At 35.6% G+C, this 14,812-nt stretch overlaps 1 protein-coding gene across 3 annotated transcripts in view; it reads right to left on the reverse strand.

Annotated features, from left to right (window-relative positions):
* ADAMTS19 (ADAM metallopeptidase with thrombospondin type 1 motif 19) overlaps positions 1 to 14,812 on the reverse strand; it is a 134,354-nt gene that overhangs the window by 82,374 nt on the left and 37,168 nt on the right. For all 3 annotated transcript variants that reach the window (XM_063422822.1, XM_063422823.1, XM_063422821.1), the window contains one exon: positions 6,610 to 6,653. In XM_063422822.1, the coding sequence (XP_063278892.1) occupies positions 6,610 to 6,653 (44 nt within the window). The remainder of the gene's footprint in view (positions 1 to 6,609; positions 6,654 to 14,812) is intronic.

Genomic DNA, 14,812 nt, shown 5'->3' on the forward strand with positions numbered 1-14,812 from the left:
CCCTCCTCCCACTCTGAATTCCCCATGGCACCAAGAACAATTACATTCACAACAAAATCAAGCAAGTTAACTACAATAGTGATGAATATCTGAAAAAATTGCTATGAAAAATCTCTATGTACAGGTAACCTCAGTCAACAGAATTTTAAAATGGTATATACTCAAACAGTACTCAGTTGCTTAAAACATAAGACTTTTTCACCAATATCCAACTAGATATTGGACAATGCTGAAATGCTAAAAAACCTAGATGTTGCAGAAATGTTACAAGACTCATTTTCCTAACCTGAATTCATTTCATCCTCTAAGCATGCTTCCTGCACTCCTATCTGCAAGACTGCCTGTACTCTGTTACGTAGAGCAGGACCTATACATAGGTTCTATATTCCATCCTACATGGTAGTAGTCCTGGCCCCCTAGTTTCAGCTTTACTGGTCTTGTGGAAACACCTGTTTCCAAAAATGCATGTCAACTTCAGGACATACCATAAATGACAGGCTCTTGGATTTTTTGATTCCTGTTTGTCTTGACTGATCAGAAACCTTCTTACACCCCACAAGTGACAACACCTGAATAACCCACAGTGTTGATTTGGAACTGATGCAAGTGCCTTTCTTCAATGCCTGTGACTCAACAAAAGAGAAGAAACAAGCAAAAAACAAAGACCAACAAAGACTAACCCTGCCAACATGGCTCATGTCCCAAGGGCTCCTGTTCTGCAGCCCACAGGTACTTGAAGCAGGTTCAGATGGGCAGCATCGAATCCAGAGCCAGCAGCACAGAGCTCGGCATGGGGAGGTTCACTGAAACTCCCAGCAAACTGTTACCAGCTAGCTAAGCTAAGGGCAGCTGTGCAGGGCTAAAACAGAGCAATAGTCTGGGTGAGAGGAGGGATGCCAGATGAATGGATTCAGACGAGGAAGCACAGGGAAACAGACTTCTTCAGTTTACCTATGCCTGTGTTCTGTGCAACTTCTTTGGCTGCTTGCTCATTGGTAACTGGCCCCAAGCATTCAGCTATAGTATTCCAGCATTAATCCTCACTGGACACGATAGTCTGCCCAATTCCCTATTTCTGTTGTGTCTCTTAATGCATAGGGCTGGTCTAAACCTTTGTCCCTAGGGTAAAAGCTTGGAGGAAAACTCCAAGCTCTTTGTATTAAAGATTGATAGCTTGCATATTAGGAAAGAAAAACAAATAAACCTAACTTTGGTATTTTTCTAAGCTGGATGGAAAATATGTTCTTTCACTTCATTTTGGTTTGTGGTCTTTATTGTGTAGATATTTGTCTGATTCTTTATTGGTTATGATTTGTATCCATGCCATTGAGTTCCTTTGCAACATACAAAGACCTGATGGCGCCTTAATTTTCTGCCTTTTTTTTCTTTTTCTGCTTAATTTTTTTTCTTTTTCTGCTTATTTTTTTTCTACTTAATTTTTTTTCTTTTTCTTTTTTTTTTTTTTTGGGTATCTGCAACACTAGGTGTTACCAAACATAGAAATTTTTAATATGCTGTATTTATGCCCAAAAACTATATGACAAGTTTTTAGAGAAATTCTATTTGGAGATTGCATTACTGGAAAATGCTTTTTAACAAACAGTTTAGATAGAATCACATGTTCTTTTGGCTGTTGTTTTAACTGAAAATGTTACCTAAAAATACATGACCAAAACCAGAAGTCACTACCCGAATTTCAGCAGATTAACAGGACTCCCAACTGGTGCCAGCACAAGACAAGCATCATTTTGGTATCTTTCCATGCCAGCAACACTGCACTCTAAGAACTTTCTAGCATAGTGTTTCCACAGAAGACATTAGCTAGCAGCAATAAACAAATCTAATCCAAAAGAACTATGCCTCAGAGAGTCATAATCTTGACTGCTGAAGTGGAAACATAGACCAAGAGGATGGGAAATTAAAATGTGCATACACTTGCTTCAAGAAATAGTCTTTCTGTGTTTACTTGTAAGCCTACTTGTTGAGAAAATATCTGTTGATTTCAGTGAGAAAATACGTTTATTTCCATCTCCTAACGGTTTGTGCAATATCCCAATAACAATTTTCCTTATGAATCACTGTCCATCTCAGTTACTTCAAAATGATTCTACCAGAAGAGTCTCACACAACAGGACAGGCTGTGCAATCCCCAGTTTACATTTTGTGCTGATTCTATTGCAATGGACTTAAGTCTCTGAAAACTAACAATTGAATTACTTCTTTTTTTTTTGTAGAAATTCATTGGGATGTTTACATTCATAATTTTACCGGTCATCAGCCCAAGAAAACAACAACTTTCTAAATCACCACAAATTCAAAAGGTAGCTTCCTCTGACTAAGTTAACAAAACTTGTTTGGAGGAGAAACATGCTATGATACCCAAACCCAGTCATCTTCTGGTGGAAAAGAACCTTGGACTACTACATATCTAAAACAATCTTTTAATTAGCTACCTTAAATTTAATTTGAATAAAACTACCTTCATGTTTTTCCACCTTCAGAAAAATCCTCTCTTGTAATCACAGGATGTCCCTGTGGGTCACACTGAAAAACAAGGTCTGAAACCCCTCTTTAAGCTATAGATGTGCTGTGAGAATCAAGGGAGCAGCATGAAAAGGGATAAAAAGAATAAAGAATGTTGCAGCCAACCAACCGAGCAGAGGAAGCTCAAGAACACTTGGCACTGGTCAATTTTCCGCCTGAAACAATTGCTTTGTGGTTCTCCACCCAGAATGAACTTGACAGCGGCTGCAACAATTGGCAATGCTGAAGTCAGAATAGCTTTGCACGAATCAATTGACCTGGGCTGACTGATACCACATGAGAGTCGTGCTTAATGTTTTGCAGAAATGTGAGATTAGATAAGGAAGGCAATTACTCTGGAGTAAACCACAGTTACTCTGGAGTAATCCACAGTTACTCTGGATTTATCTTATGAAGTAAGAAAGAAGACCCTCAACTCCCTGGCTACAGCAGAGATTTCCAAACATTTCTAGCAATAGGGAAACACTTAATATTGAAAGGCATAAAATAAATACTTTCTACTTCCTAAATTTCAAGACACTTTTGGGAAATCAAATAAAATTCCTGAAATAATTCTCTTTATGTCTACTTTGCAAAACTATAAAATATGTAGTATTAATGAGTTTTGGAATCACAGAATGGTTGGATGGGACCTTAAAGATCATCTAGTTCCAACCCCCTGCTATCAGCAGGGACACCTTTCACTAAATCAAGTTGTTCAGGAGCCCATCCAACCTGGCCTTGAACTCCCACAACTTCTCTGGGCAAGCAGTTCCAGCACTTCACCACCCTCTGAGTACAGAATTTCTTATCTATATCTAATTTACACCTGTCCTCTTTCAGTTTAAAACCATTTCCCCTTGTTCTGCTACTATCTGCCTGCATAAAAAACCCTTCTTCCTTCTTTTTTAAAGTTCCCTTCAGGTACTGGAGGGCCACAATGAGGCCTCCACAAAGTCTTCTCTTCTTCATGATGCTTGGTCTCCAAGACAGACAGATTTTTCTTTTTTGCCTGACTAAGAATGTAATATTTTGACAATCAATGTAAATCATGTTTTTATCACTATAAAAAAAAATTCTTGTATTTTTCCACCTTAAATGCTTTTCTGAAGAAATATTTAGAAGGTTATCACCACATATTTTGTTCAAAATCATTAATGAAATATATTTCATCACATTTCTAGTGAGGTTTGTCGTATGGTTTTGATTTTGAGTAAGCATTTTTTCTGGTTAATAGAGTTCTTAGTTAATTATACCTTTAAACTACTAAATCTTCATATAAATCATTTTTATTTTAAAAGACAATGAAAAAACACTTTTTGAAGAGTGCATAAGTTCTGTACCTTCTGTAGAACAAGACTGGAAGTACAGAAAAGTGTGCTATTTGCCACTGAAATGCATGAAAACTTTGTCTGGATAACAGAATATGGCACTTTCTCTCTCTGGCTTAAAAGAATACTCATGTCCAGTCTGAAAACTGTGAGTCTTGGCATGTAATGACTAAACAACAAATCCAGTACTTGTCTGCTTAGTATCCATCACTGCAAAGAACTATTATCCAACATGACAAGCCTTTCCAATAATGAGATCTGTCCTGTACATGCTTCCTTCTCATAACTTTCATTTCTGGATTGCCTAAAGTGCTACAAAGATCACCTTGACTGCCCCACATTCCTGTACACTTATATAAACATTTCACAGAGAATTGGTTTATTCTTGTCTTTATGGTATAGAAGACTCTGTATTGTACCATCTTCTGTTTTTGATATTTTTGAGAGGGGGTGAGACAAGGTCTGGGCATTGGGGAATTGCAAAGTATGTTAGCACTTCTCATTTACTGTCTTTGGCAAATTCTGTAATTTACAGAATCCTTGGAATGTACTGTCTCTTTTTGCATGAAAATAGGAAGATCAAACTGGCCTTCATTTCCTTTCAACAAACTTTTACTCTAATGAGTAAAATGATCTAATCTAAAATCTTCCTTTTTGTTTTCCTAGGGGAAAAAAAAATCTGAGTAAAGATACCAAAATGAAACCACCTTCTACATGTTCTTTCAACAATCTGACATTATAGACCTATTAAGCCTAAAAATAATTGACATAATATATCTGTGACAGTCGGGTAACTTAAAGATTCTCTTCAAGAGAAATGTGCAAAGTTTTTCAACACTCTTCCTTAGATGAGCTCCAGAATGATGGTGAACAAGGCTCTCAGAAAATTATCTTCTAAACAGTGAGCATGGATCCAGAGTGCTATAAATATTCATGGAAGAAATTATACCCTACATTTATGGAAAGGCACTATATTCATGGAAGAAATTATACCCTACATTTACGAAAAGCACTATATTCATCTGGGAAAATAATGATTGAAATTCACAAAATAAATGATGAAACATAGGGAAAATAATGACCTTTGCTTTGATTGCACATAGTACCTCTATGGAAAAGACTATACATACAAACTGTGGTTCAGCTCCCGAAGAAAATCTCCAAACAACACAGAGACTGGGAAAGTCCACAACAGCCAATTCACAATATGCCAGTCAAGGTATCTACTTCATTTTGCTTATCACAACATTAAGGCTGCAAATTCTTTACTTCCTGTGCTCTTAACAGTTAATAGACAGCCACATTTCCAAGTTTCATCCCAGCTTGCTCACCACAGAACTGTTAATTACTGATACTGATCAGTTTAATCTTATTCAATTTAAAATTCTATGGACAAATACAGAGATAAATAGTTCTCCTACTACCTCCAAGCTTTGGCTGAAGAGAAAACACTGTTCAGGGGAAATCCTTGAATATATTCACTTCAATTCTGAAATTCAGGAAGCAGCCTATCCTGATTTAGATAAACTGGAAGTACTCCAGATTTAAATTTCAGTTTAGATCAACATAAAATGATGAAGACTTCTTGTCACATTGCTTTCTCTTTCAAATAGAAGTAAGTATTTTTGCACTAGTAAGTCAAAAATAAATGCCTCTAAACAAGAAACACTCATAAAAAATTCACCTAAGACCAATATACCAATTAGTAGAACAATACTATGAACTATTAAACATTTACTGCTGTGAAACACATTACATTCTTATTTATAAGGCTTTTTTGTTGATAGCCATCCCACAGACACCCTCACATACACCTGGGATATAGCAGTACAAGAAAAAGACTAGCAAGTGGTGAGGTAAAAGAGTTTACATAAGAATTCTCCTCAAACCCTTGCAACTGACATAAACAGGAAAAAATCTTTCTCTCTACCTAGTAGGGAGCACAAGTATCCAATAGTACATTATTATCATCATCCTAATCTTACTGAAAAAAAATAAGCTTCTGAATACTTGTATTTACATACAGAACTGTTAAACCTACTATTAGCAAATTGAAATTCTAGGTTAAGAACACGCCATGACATCCTTCCATTAAGGTCATGGCGTGTTTCCACCCAGAATTGCAAATGAACTGCTACTTTTTGCTACCTTTTCCACTAGACCTTTACACTGAAAAACTGTCTTCCAAAAAGTGTGTGAACTAAAGAAGTGTTTATAGAAAAACTCAGTGCAGCCTGCACTTAACTTTAACTGAAGATGTCAGAAGATGCCTTTCACAATAGCTCACATCCTGTATTCCTCTGGAGAAGTTCATAAGCTTCTTACACACATAGCTCATAAACCCTGTATCATGCATTAAATTCTTATGTAAACTACTTTTATATATCATAAACATATTCACACCAAACATAAATCTACTGCATAAAAAAAGAATCATAAACACATTTTCTTAGCTTCATATTCAAAATTAAAAATAGTAAAACAATTTTCCATTGGTCAGTGAGACCAAAAAGAAAAAAAGTTTTAAAGTTTGCTCTATGAAAGAAATTGAAATATTGTACTAAAAGTCAGTATTTTGCTAGAACCATACACCAATCTAATAGTATTATTAGCATTTAAGATGTATTTTGAATTTTAGCAAGTTACTGCTTTCCATCACTGATTTTGCTGTCATCTTCTAGCTTCACATTTCTATTTACATAAAACTGATTTTGTTACATAGTTTACACACAGTCTCTTGTGTTTATTTACTTACCAACAGTATCACATGGTTCATCCTTATGTACACAGAAATCCTTCCTAGAATTGGGGGTAAAAGAAAGAATGTTAAGCAAGTCAAGCTGTTAGATGTTAACAACTGTGTAACCTATTTAGAAACATTTTTTACAGCTCAATGAATGAATACAGAACACTATTATCTCAACAAAGAACAAGGGGAAGCAAAGGCTGGGATTACACAGAGCACTTAAAACTCCCGCTTATTCTCAGAGCAAATTTAAGAGTAGTCAGGTGACAAAACATGTACCATATATTCAAATTACATTGCACCTGAATTCTTTTGGGTTTTGTGTTTGTTTTTTTTTTTCTTTTTCTTTTTCTGTAAGTATCCTGAAAAGCAAGAAGTCTAAAGCTAGTCTTCCTATCTTCTGAAATGAAGGTATTTCCAGTGCTTTACACTGGATTCAAACACAGCATTTCGATCAGTAATAGAGTCAGAAAATTTTTATTCTAGCAAGTCAGTGGTTAAAGTCACTAATAGAAATATTACAAGAAGCCTTTCTGCTACAGCATCCCTTTATAGTGTAGTGGAAGACATAAACATTAACTACCCTATGTCCAACATGTATTTTAGTCCAGTCAAAGGACTATAAATAAGACTGCTCTATTGCATAAAGGAGAGTAAGTATTTCAGCTGTGTCTTAAACATCTGCTTGGGATTAATTTTGATTTCACATGTATTCTACTTCTCAGAGACACACAAGTTACTAAAGGAGCAAAGGGAAAGCTGCTTTTTACTGGAATGTTTATAAGTGATGCTAATTTGTTATTCTAAGTTTAAAAAAGGGTTGCTGAGGCATGCATGAATTGGGGAGGTTGGGAGGGAACCAATGGGGAAAAAAAACCAACAAAAGAACCTCAGGTATAGTAATCGCAAAAAGAAGTTCTGTTTTTCTGCTGTGCCAAAGAGTAAGGGTCTCTGTTTTCAGGGAGGGACCACATGATTTAGAGAAATTTAGTTCTTACATTCTGTCTGTGGAGGTACACAGATAGACACATAAATTGATAATGATAAAGATAAACATATAGAGAAACACCCATTTTCCAGAAACAAAATGCAGGAATTGTTTTGTGCTTGAAATGAAAGATACTGACACTTATTTTTTTAGGAAGTGTAACTACTCCAAGAGTTGTTTGTTGTTTCCCACAGACTATTTCTACACAGGCCTTTAGACCCAAAAGCAATTTCTAGAGGTTGGCAAATGTCTGACAGTTGTTAAGGGCCACACAGACAGATTCACAGGGTTATATAGCTTTCAATTAACTTGTCACTACTGCCAGATAATCCAAATAAAGTTGTGAGTAAACTGATAAGGACAGTCTGGGAATACACTCAAAAGGCCCTGGAAATTGAGCAAAAGGTGGTGAACAAGAAACTATAATCAGACACAGAAGATAGTTGTTTTATTTTTTCAAACCTGCAAGAAATTGCATTAATGCACTGGGTTGTAACACAATTCTTTGTTTTGTGCTATGTGACACAAGGGACTTATTGTCTTGTTAAGCAACATGACAGAATGATTAGAAATATGGGACTTGAGGTGAAGCAAGAGAACATGTGTAAAGACAATCTAAGGACATTGACTGTCTTCCATGCACACCCACCCAAACACCCTAAAAATTAATTGATGTACTAAGTTTTTTTAAAACAGGAAAATATAAAAGAAATAAATCATACCTTCAACTGTAAAAGAATACTATGTTAACTTTTAAAACTGCCAATATACAAGAGGTTTCTACTCATGTAATAGCTTTCTTCTCATAGATGTATCGAGCTGTTTTTCCTTTGTTTTCACTTCTTGGCTGAATCTGATTATAATTATGTTGTGCATTCAGGGTTTCATTATGGGATTTGGGGGAAATGGTAGTGCTATGATTTGGCAAGAGGGAAATATAGTAAACCACTCTTGGTTCCCAACTTACACTGAAAGAATGTAGTATCTCCTTTAATTTCATAATAATGTAATGAATGCATTACATACAATTGAGATTAGGATCCTTAGTAAAAATTTACAGTTCTAGCTAAACCTACCAGTGACTCTCCCAAAAAAAAAGAAAAAAAAAAAAAAAAAAAAAAAAAAAAAAAAAAAAAAAAAGCACACTACTAAGTCCTCAGACAGATTATTTGCCTTCATCTTTCTCATCCTTTCTCTCAGTAAAACAGAGCAAAAGTATTAAAATTACCATTACAGCATATAGAAGCTTTAGTGGCTGGTAACTGAGTCTGTCAGTGAAAGCAAGAAATGGTTAACACCCATCCACTCCAAGCATTACCCAGCACATAATGCCCATTACTCTACACGGTTACTTTGTATACACAAGGAAGGGAAAACAGTTCCTCACTCAAGTGAAGGGAGGGAGGAGCTCTCACGTTATTTACACCTGAATTCTGCACTTGAATGGATTGGCTAACTTATGAAAAGGATTCTTAGCAAGAATAGGTAACCACTAATGCATTGTTTCAGAAAATTAATAGATTAATTAATTAATAGATTAATTAATTGTTTAATTGTTTAATTAATAGATTTTAGTTGATTACATATAGCATTATGAAAGAGCTTCACAGCACACAAAGGCTAAGTAATTTCTAAATACAAAATATCTCAGTGCATTGTTAAAATAAATCCTGATATGTAGGTGGGATGTACAACAGAAGAGGAAAAGCATAGTAAAAGAACATTAAATTAAAATCCAGATTTATTTTTGTGAATAATTTCCAGTGATTTGTCATTTTAGATAAATTTAATACTTGTTTTTGACAAGTCAAAATAGTCAAAAGACCTATTTTTTTACTCAGGCTGGTATATTATTTCCTTCCATATGCTAGATTGGAGAAAAGAAGAAGGACAGATAACAGATTTTGCCAGTCTACCAGATCTTCATTTTGGCTTTACTCTACTCCAATTTCTCAAATGTTTGCAATTTTGAAATATGTAGCTTGAACAACAGCAGAAGTTAGACTGCTCGAAACTGCAGTCTAACTTCTGCTGTTACTGATTCCAGGGCTTACAATATTTTTGAGGCTTATTGCTCAACTAGACCGTTTCATCAAATCCTAAGGAATTATTTATAAGGAATAGTTGCAATTAATGGCTCTTGTGGCAAGTGACACTATCATCAAACTGCAAATGCTTTCACTTGCATTGTGCAAAGTGAATAAGTACAACACTGAAGATGTTCTTGTCTCTTCACATAACAGCACATTCGGAAAGAATTCTGACATATAAACCAAGCGCATATGTACTAATTAATAAATGCACTTCTAATGACAATAATTAAATTTAAATTTATTTTGGTGTTAATGAACCACAAGAAAAACTACTTATTTACAATTTATTTGGGAATTCGAATAAATGGATAATGGTACTAGTGTAAATGGTATTTCAGAAACTGTCTGTTATTTTGAGGGTAAATCTCAAAGCCATCAGTATGTACTGGTCATTTTATTTTAGAAAAAACAGAAAATCATGTATTTAATTATTTCAAATGGGTAACACATCACTTAGGCTCTGTAAAGCTGAATTGAGATTTAAAAAGGTGATATAAATAGTCCTTATAAAGCTCACATTTCAGTCAGACTGAAAAACAATGGTTTGGAAGTGTGGTAATGTGTGGTAAAGTGTGAACTAATAACTGAATTGAATGTATTGATACCCTATCAAAACTGATACAGAGTGCTAAGTAATCAAAGGAAGGTGTTGTTGAGTGGAGTCAGAACCTAGATTCAACATTAGCATTAAAAAATGATGCAGAAAAAAATACAAAGTACTCCTGGTAAAGTTTAAAAATTAAATGAGTTTTTATAGATACACATAAGAATCAAGATAGATCAAGTTTTAAAGATAACTCATCTGAGTGAATTTTCTTCTAGTGTAACCAAAAGTGGCATTCCAACTTGATTAGACAAATTAACAATGAAAAATGATCATTTGGAAACAGGCAGTGTGAGGGAACAGCATCCTTGAATAAAGATACAGGAAAATATCAAAATGACACCACTACCTATGTTCATACACTATCATGTCCAATTTTGGTGCTTATGCTTGAAAAACTAATTTTGTAAAGGTCTGGAAAGAACTGAGAGAACAATTAAATAGAGTAAGCTCTGTAAATTACTCTGAGGCAAAGAAGAGTTATGACTTGAACATTTTCATAGGGAGGAGTCTTCCAACAGATTTTAGCACCAAAGGTACAAAGAGGTGCACGGTTGAAAGCTGAAGTAAGAAAAATCCGAAATAAGTTCAACTGTTCATTCAGAAGGTAAATAGCTGCCAATAATCTACTGCCAAACAGTTAATCTTCCTTTCTTTCAAATTTTTGTCCAAGACTTGCCTATCTTTCTTAATCACCAGAAAAATTGATATGAAAAATAACTGTCAAAATTTTATGTTTGGATCTCTCACTAGACACTCAGAGATTTTAAATTCAGTTTAGGTCCATGTATTCCTATGAAACAAATCTGTACTAGTGAATGAAACATACGTAGCCTAATTATTAAAGCTTGAAAGAGTAAGCTGACAGCAACAGGTAAATTCATGCAAGTTTTTCCCACCCCATTATTACAAGCATTATCATGTCACAGACTCAAATACCTTAAACTTAAAAATGAAAAAAACAGAAAAGCATACAATGACTTAATATCAGTGTGACTTTTTAAAATACACTAGGTAAAAATACAGGACTTTAATTTCACAGAAGACTCTGGCTTAAAAACAACCAAACAAACTTTTTTTTTATTTAAATATGTTCTTTTCAGGTGTCCCTACTTTCTCTGCAGCTACAAACCTATTACTAAATAATTAACTGAAAGGCCATGTGAGATTCTCACTGACTTCCTTGGTAGTGTCAAATAAATCAAATTATCACAAGAGTTGATAAATCAAGTACAAAACTGTCAAGAGAGTTGGCAGAATTGATGCTACAGTGATGAAGACAAAATTAAGAATAATCTCATCTCTCACCGTGCATTTGCAAGAATTCAGTTTTCCAAAGCTGAAATTCACTACTAGTTTAAGGACAGCAATAGCAGCTTAATAACCTAATCTCCGTCTCAACACATTTCAACAATTTTGACTGCCAAACACTCCAGGTTTTTGGGGTGACCCTGTAGTATCAGTTTCATTCATGCAGGGATCTTTCACAGTCTTCCTGCTCTGAGTTTCTTGACGATTTTTTTTTTGTTCAGAAAACTAATAAAAAGCAAAGTCAGAAACATAACTGTATTTCTTCTGTGCATTGGAAGGTAACAGTAACACTTAAAAAAATCTTGTCCAAACTTTGGGGAGTATTCTGGATGGCTGAAACTATTGGAAGTGAAACAATATTTATGAAATTTAAGTGCTGTTTATGACATTAGGTACTTTTATAGAACACAGCACTTTCTTAGAGTGAAAATGCCTAACAGCACTGTTTCAGTTATGTGTCACCCAGGGCAAGGAGATCTCAGACACTGAAGATCAGCATGAATAAATGCTGATGCACACTAATAATATGGAATATCACTACCTGATGAATATTAGGTGAATCAGAGGTCTACTTTCTGTCTTAAGAACACGTGATAATATCAGTTCTGAGAAGGAGAATAAAGAACTTGGTCTTTTCCTGTATTATTCTTTTCACACTTTTTCAATAAACCACTGTGACACAACAGATTGATCAATGCACTGGAAAAGCAGCAAAATGCATAATTTTTATGTGATGGTAGATGCTGCATCATTCTTGAGGCATTTATAAACTCCATTTATAAACTCCAAAGCTTTTTGGAGTTTGCTAATTTGCAGTAGAGGCTATATAAGAACTTAATCACCATCACACAACAACTGGGAATTCTACAGACCTTTTCCTGCCTCATTTTCAGTTACCTAATTCAGGTGAAGCAACTGGTCATGTCATCTCAGGGGCCACTAAAATGAGGGCTTGTCTCTGCACACTCAGACCCTGTAACTTTAAAAGGCAGGGAAGATGTTGATGCAACATGCCGTATTTTTTCCTCAGAGAAAAGTCCTGATACTATCTCTAAAGTAGCAGTGCTAATTTATAACTGTGAATACAGTTTACTGTGAACAGTAAAACTTACCTGATAAAACAGGTAGTTTTATCAAGATAGTCCTCAAAACAGTTTTGTCTTAATTACCACATTCTCTTCATATCCGACCTCCCTTTTCTGAATACATTGCAAACTCTTTCTGCCTTTCTTCTACTTCATGGCACCAAGTTTTAAACAGGATATTATTTCATCAAAATAAAACAGTTTAAAGGGAAATTAAACAAAAACTGACATCACGAAATAGGACCAAAGTAAATTGAAATGAACTGGTAGCAGATATGCATCATTACAGTCTATATGGGCAGCAGAAAGCTGTGAAAAGAAGCTGGTTTTGCTTTCCTCTTCACAGAACAATGCAAAAATAAGTTTTAAAAAGTACCTTTTTCCTAAAAAGGCTATGATGGCCCTTTGGCTGCTGAGTAACAGACTCTATAACATCAACATTACACTCTTTGTACTTAGGCATTAAAAATTAGCTCTGCAGAACACTCAATACTTCATTTCTAACTCATTTGGTTACTACACAAAACTGGCATGTGAAAGCACAGGAAAGCTTTTACAAAGAACTCTTGCTGTTCTATTATCACGCAAGACAAAAGAGGAGATGTGGCAATTTTTAGGAGGGCTGCCACAGAATGTGTTGGATACCCAAAACTTTACAAATTTACTCGAAAAACACCAAGCAGTTGGTGTTCATCTGTGTAAACAAAATCATTTCTCTCAATAAAGCAGACCTGCTGTCCAAAGCTCCTTGGAAGTAGTTACAAAGGAGGTTGTTCCATACTTGCAAAAGAGAATGAGACTCTGAATTAACAAAACACACATCTAGACATACATGGTGCTAGCTATACAATAAACCTGATGATGTGTAGAGGTAGACTGTATTAGCAAAACATTCCCAGTCAGAAAACTACTCTGGTATGATTTATTAGCAGCTGTATCAGTTCTCAGGTGGGAGGCAGTACAATCTAGAGAATAATACTATTGAAAAATAAAAATGTCAGAAGAACAGATCTTTAATTTCTGGCTCCAGTACTAACCAACTATCAGACATCTAACCAATCACCTTCACTTCTCTCTACTTCAAATTTCTTAAAACTGATCAGATATTTAATCCAAAATATTTTATTTAAACTGACAGGTAAAAAATTGTAGACAACCCTGGAGCAAGTCCAGATGAGAGGCATGAAAACAATCTGAGGGTTGGAGCACCTCTCTTATGAATACAGGCTAAGACAGTTTGAGTTGGTCAGCTCTTATTACAACCTTTCAGTACCTTAAGTGGGCCTACAAAAAGACTGGAGAAGAATTTTTTACAGGGGCATGCAAAATGGACAAAGGACAGGACAAAGAGAAGTGGCATTAAACGGAAATTGGCTAGGTTTGTATTAGATATGGAGAAGAAATTCTTTACTGTAGAGGTATGAGACATTGGTCCAGGGTACCCAGAGAAGCTGTGAATGCCCCATGCCCGAAAATTCTAAAGGCCAGGTTGGATGGGACTTTGACCCATCTGATACTAAGTATCCCTGCCCATGTGGTAGGGGGTTCGGAACTAGATGATCTTTAAGGTCCATTCCAACCCAAACAATTCCATGAGTCTGTGAAATCAGAATGTCAGTGTTAAAAAGCAGAAAGCATCCTAACATATGATCAGACTTTTGCAAAACTTTTTTATCATTTAGAATCACAGAATCCCGGAATTGTTAGGGTTGGAAGGGACTTCTGGAGATCATCCAGTCCAATCCTCCTGTCAAGGCAGGGCCACCTGTAGCAGGTGACACAACAACATTTCCCGCTAGGGTGTAAATGTCTCCAGAGAGGGAGATTCCATGATCTCCCTGTGCAGCCTGTTCCAGTGCTCTGAAAATCTCAACGTAAAGAAGATATTCCTCATGCTGAGGTGGAACTTCTTGTACTTTGGTTTATGGCCATTGGCCCTTGTCTGGTTGTTGGGGACCACTGAAAAGTCTGGCACCATGCTCTTGGCACCTCCCTTTGAGATATTTATATTTGCTAATGAGATCCCCTCTCAGTCTTCTCTTCTCTGGACTAAACAGGCCAAGGTCCTTTAGTCTCTCCTCATATTTGAGATGTTCCAGATCACAAATCACCTCTGTGATCTCTGCTGGAC

The sequence above is a fragment of the Prinia subflava genome, chromosome Z (assembly GCF_021018805.1).
Source record: "Prinia subflava isolate CZ2003 ecotype Zambia chromosome Z, Cam_Psub_1.2, whole genome shotgun sequence".
Taxonomy (NCBI): Eukaryota; Metazoa; Chordata; class Aves; order Passeriformes; family Cisticolidae; genus Prinia; species Prinia subflava.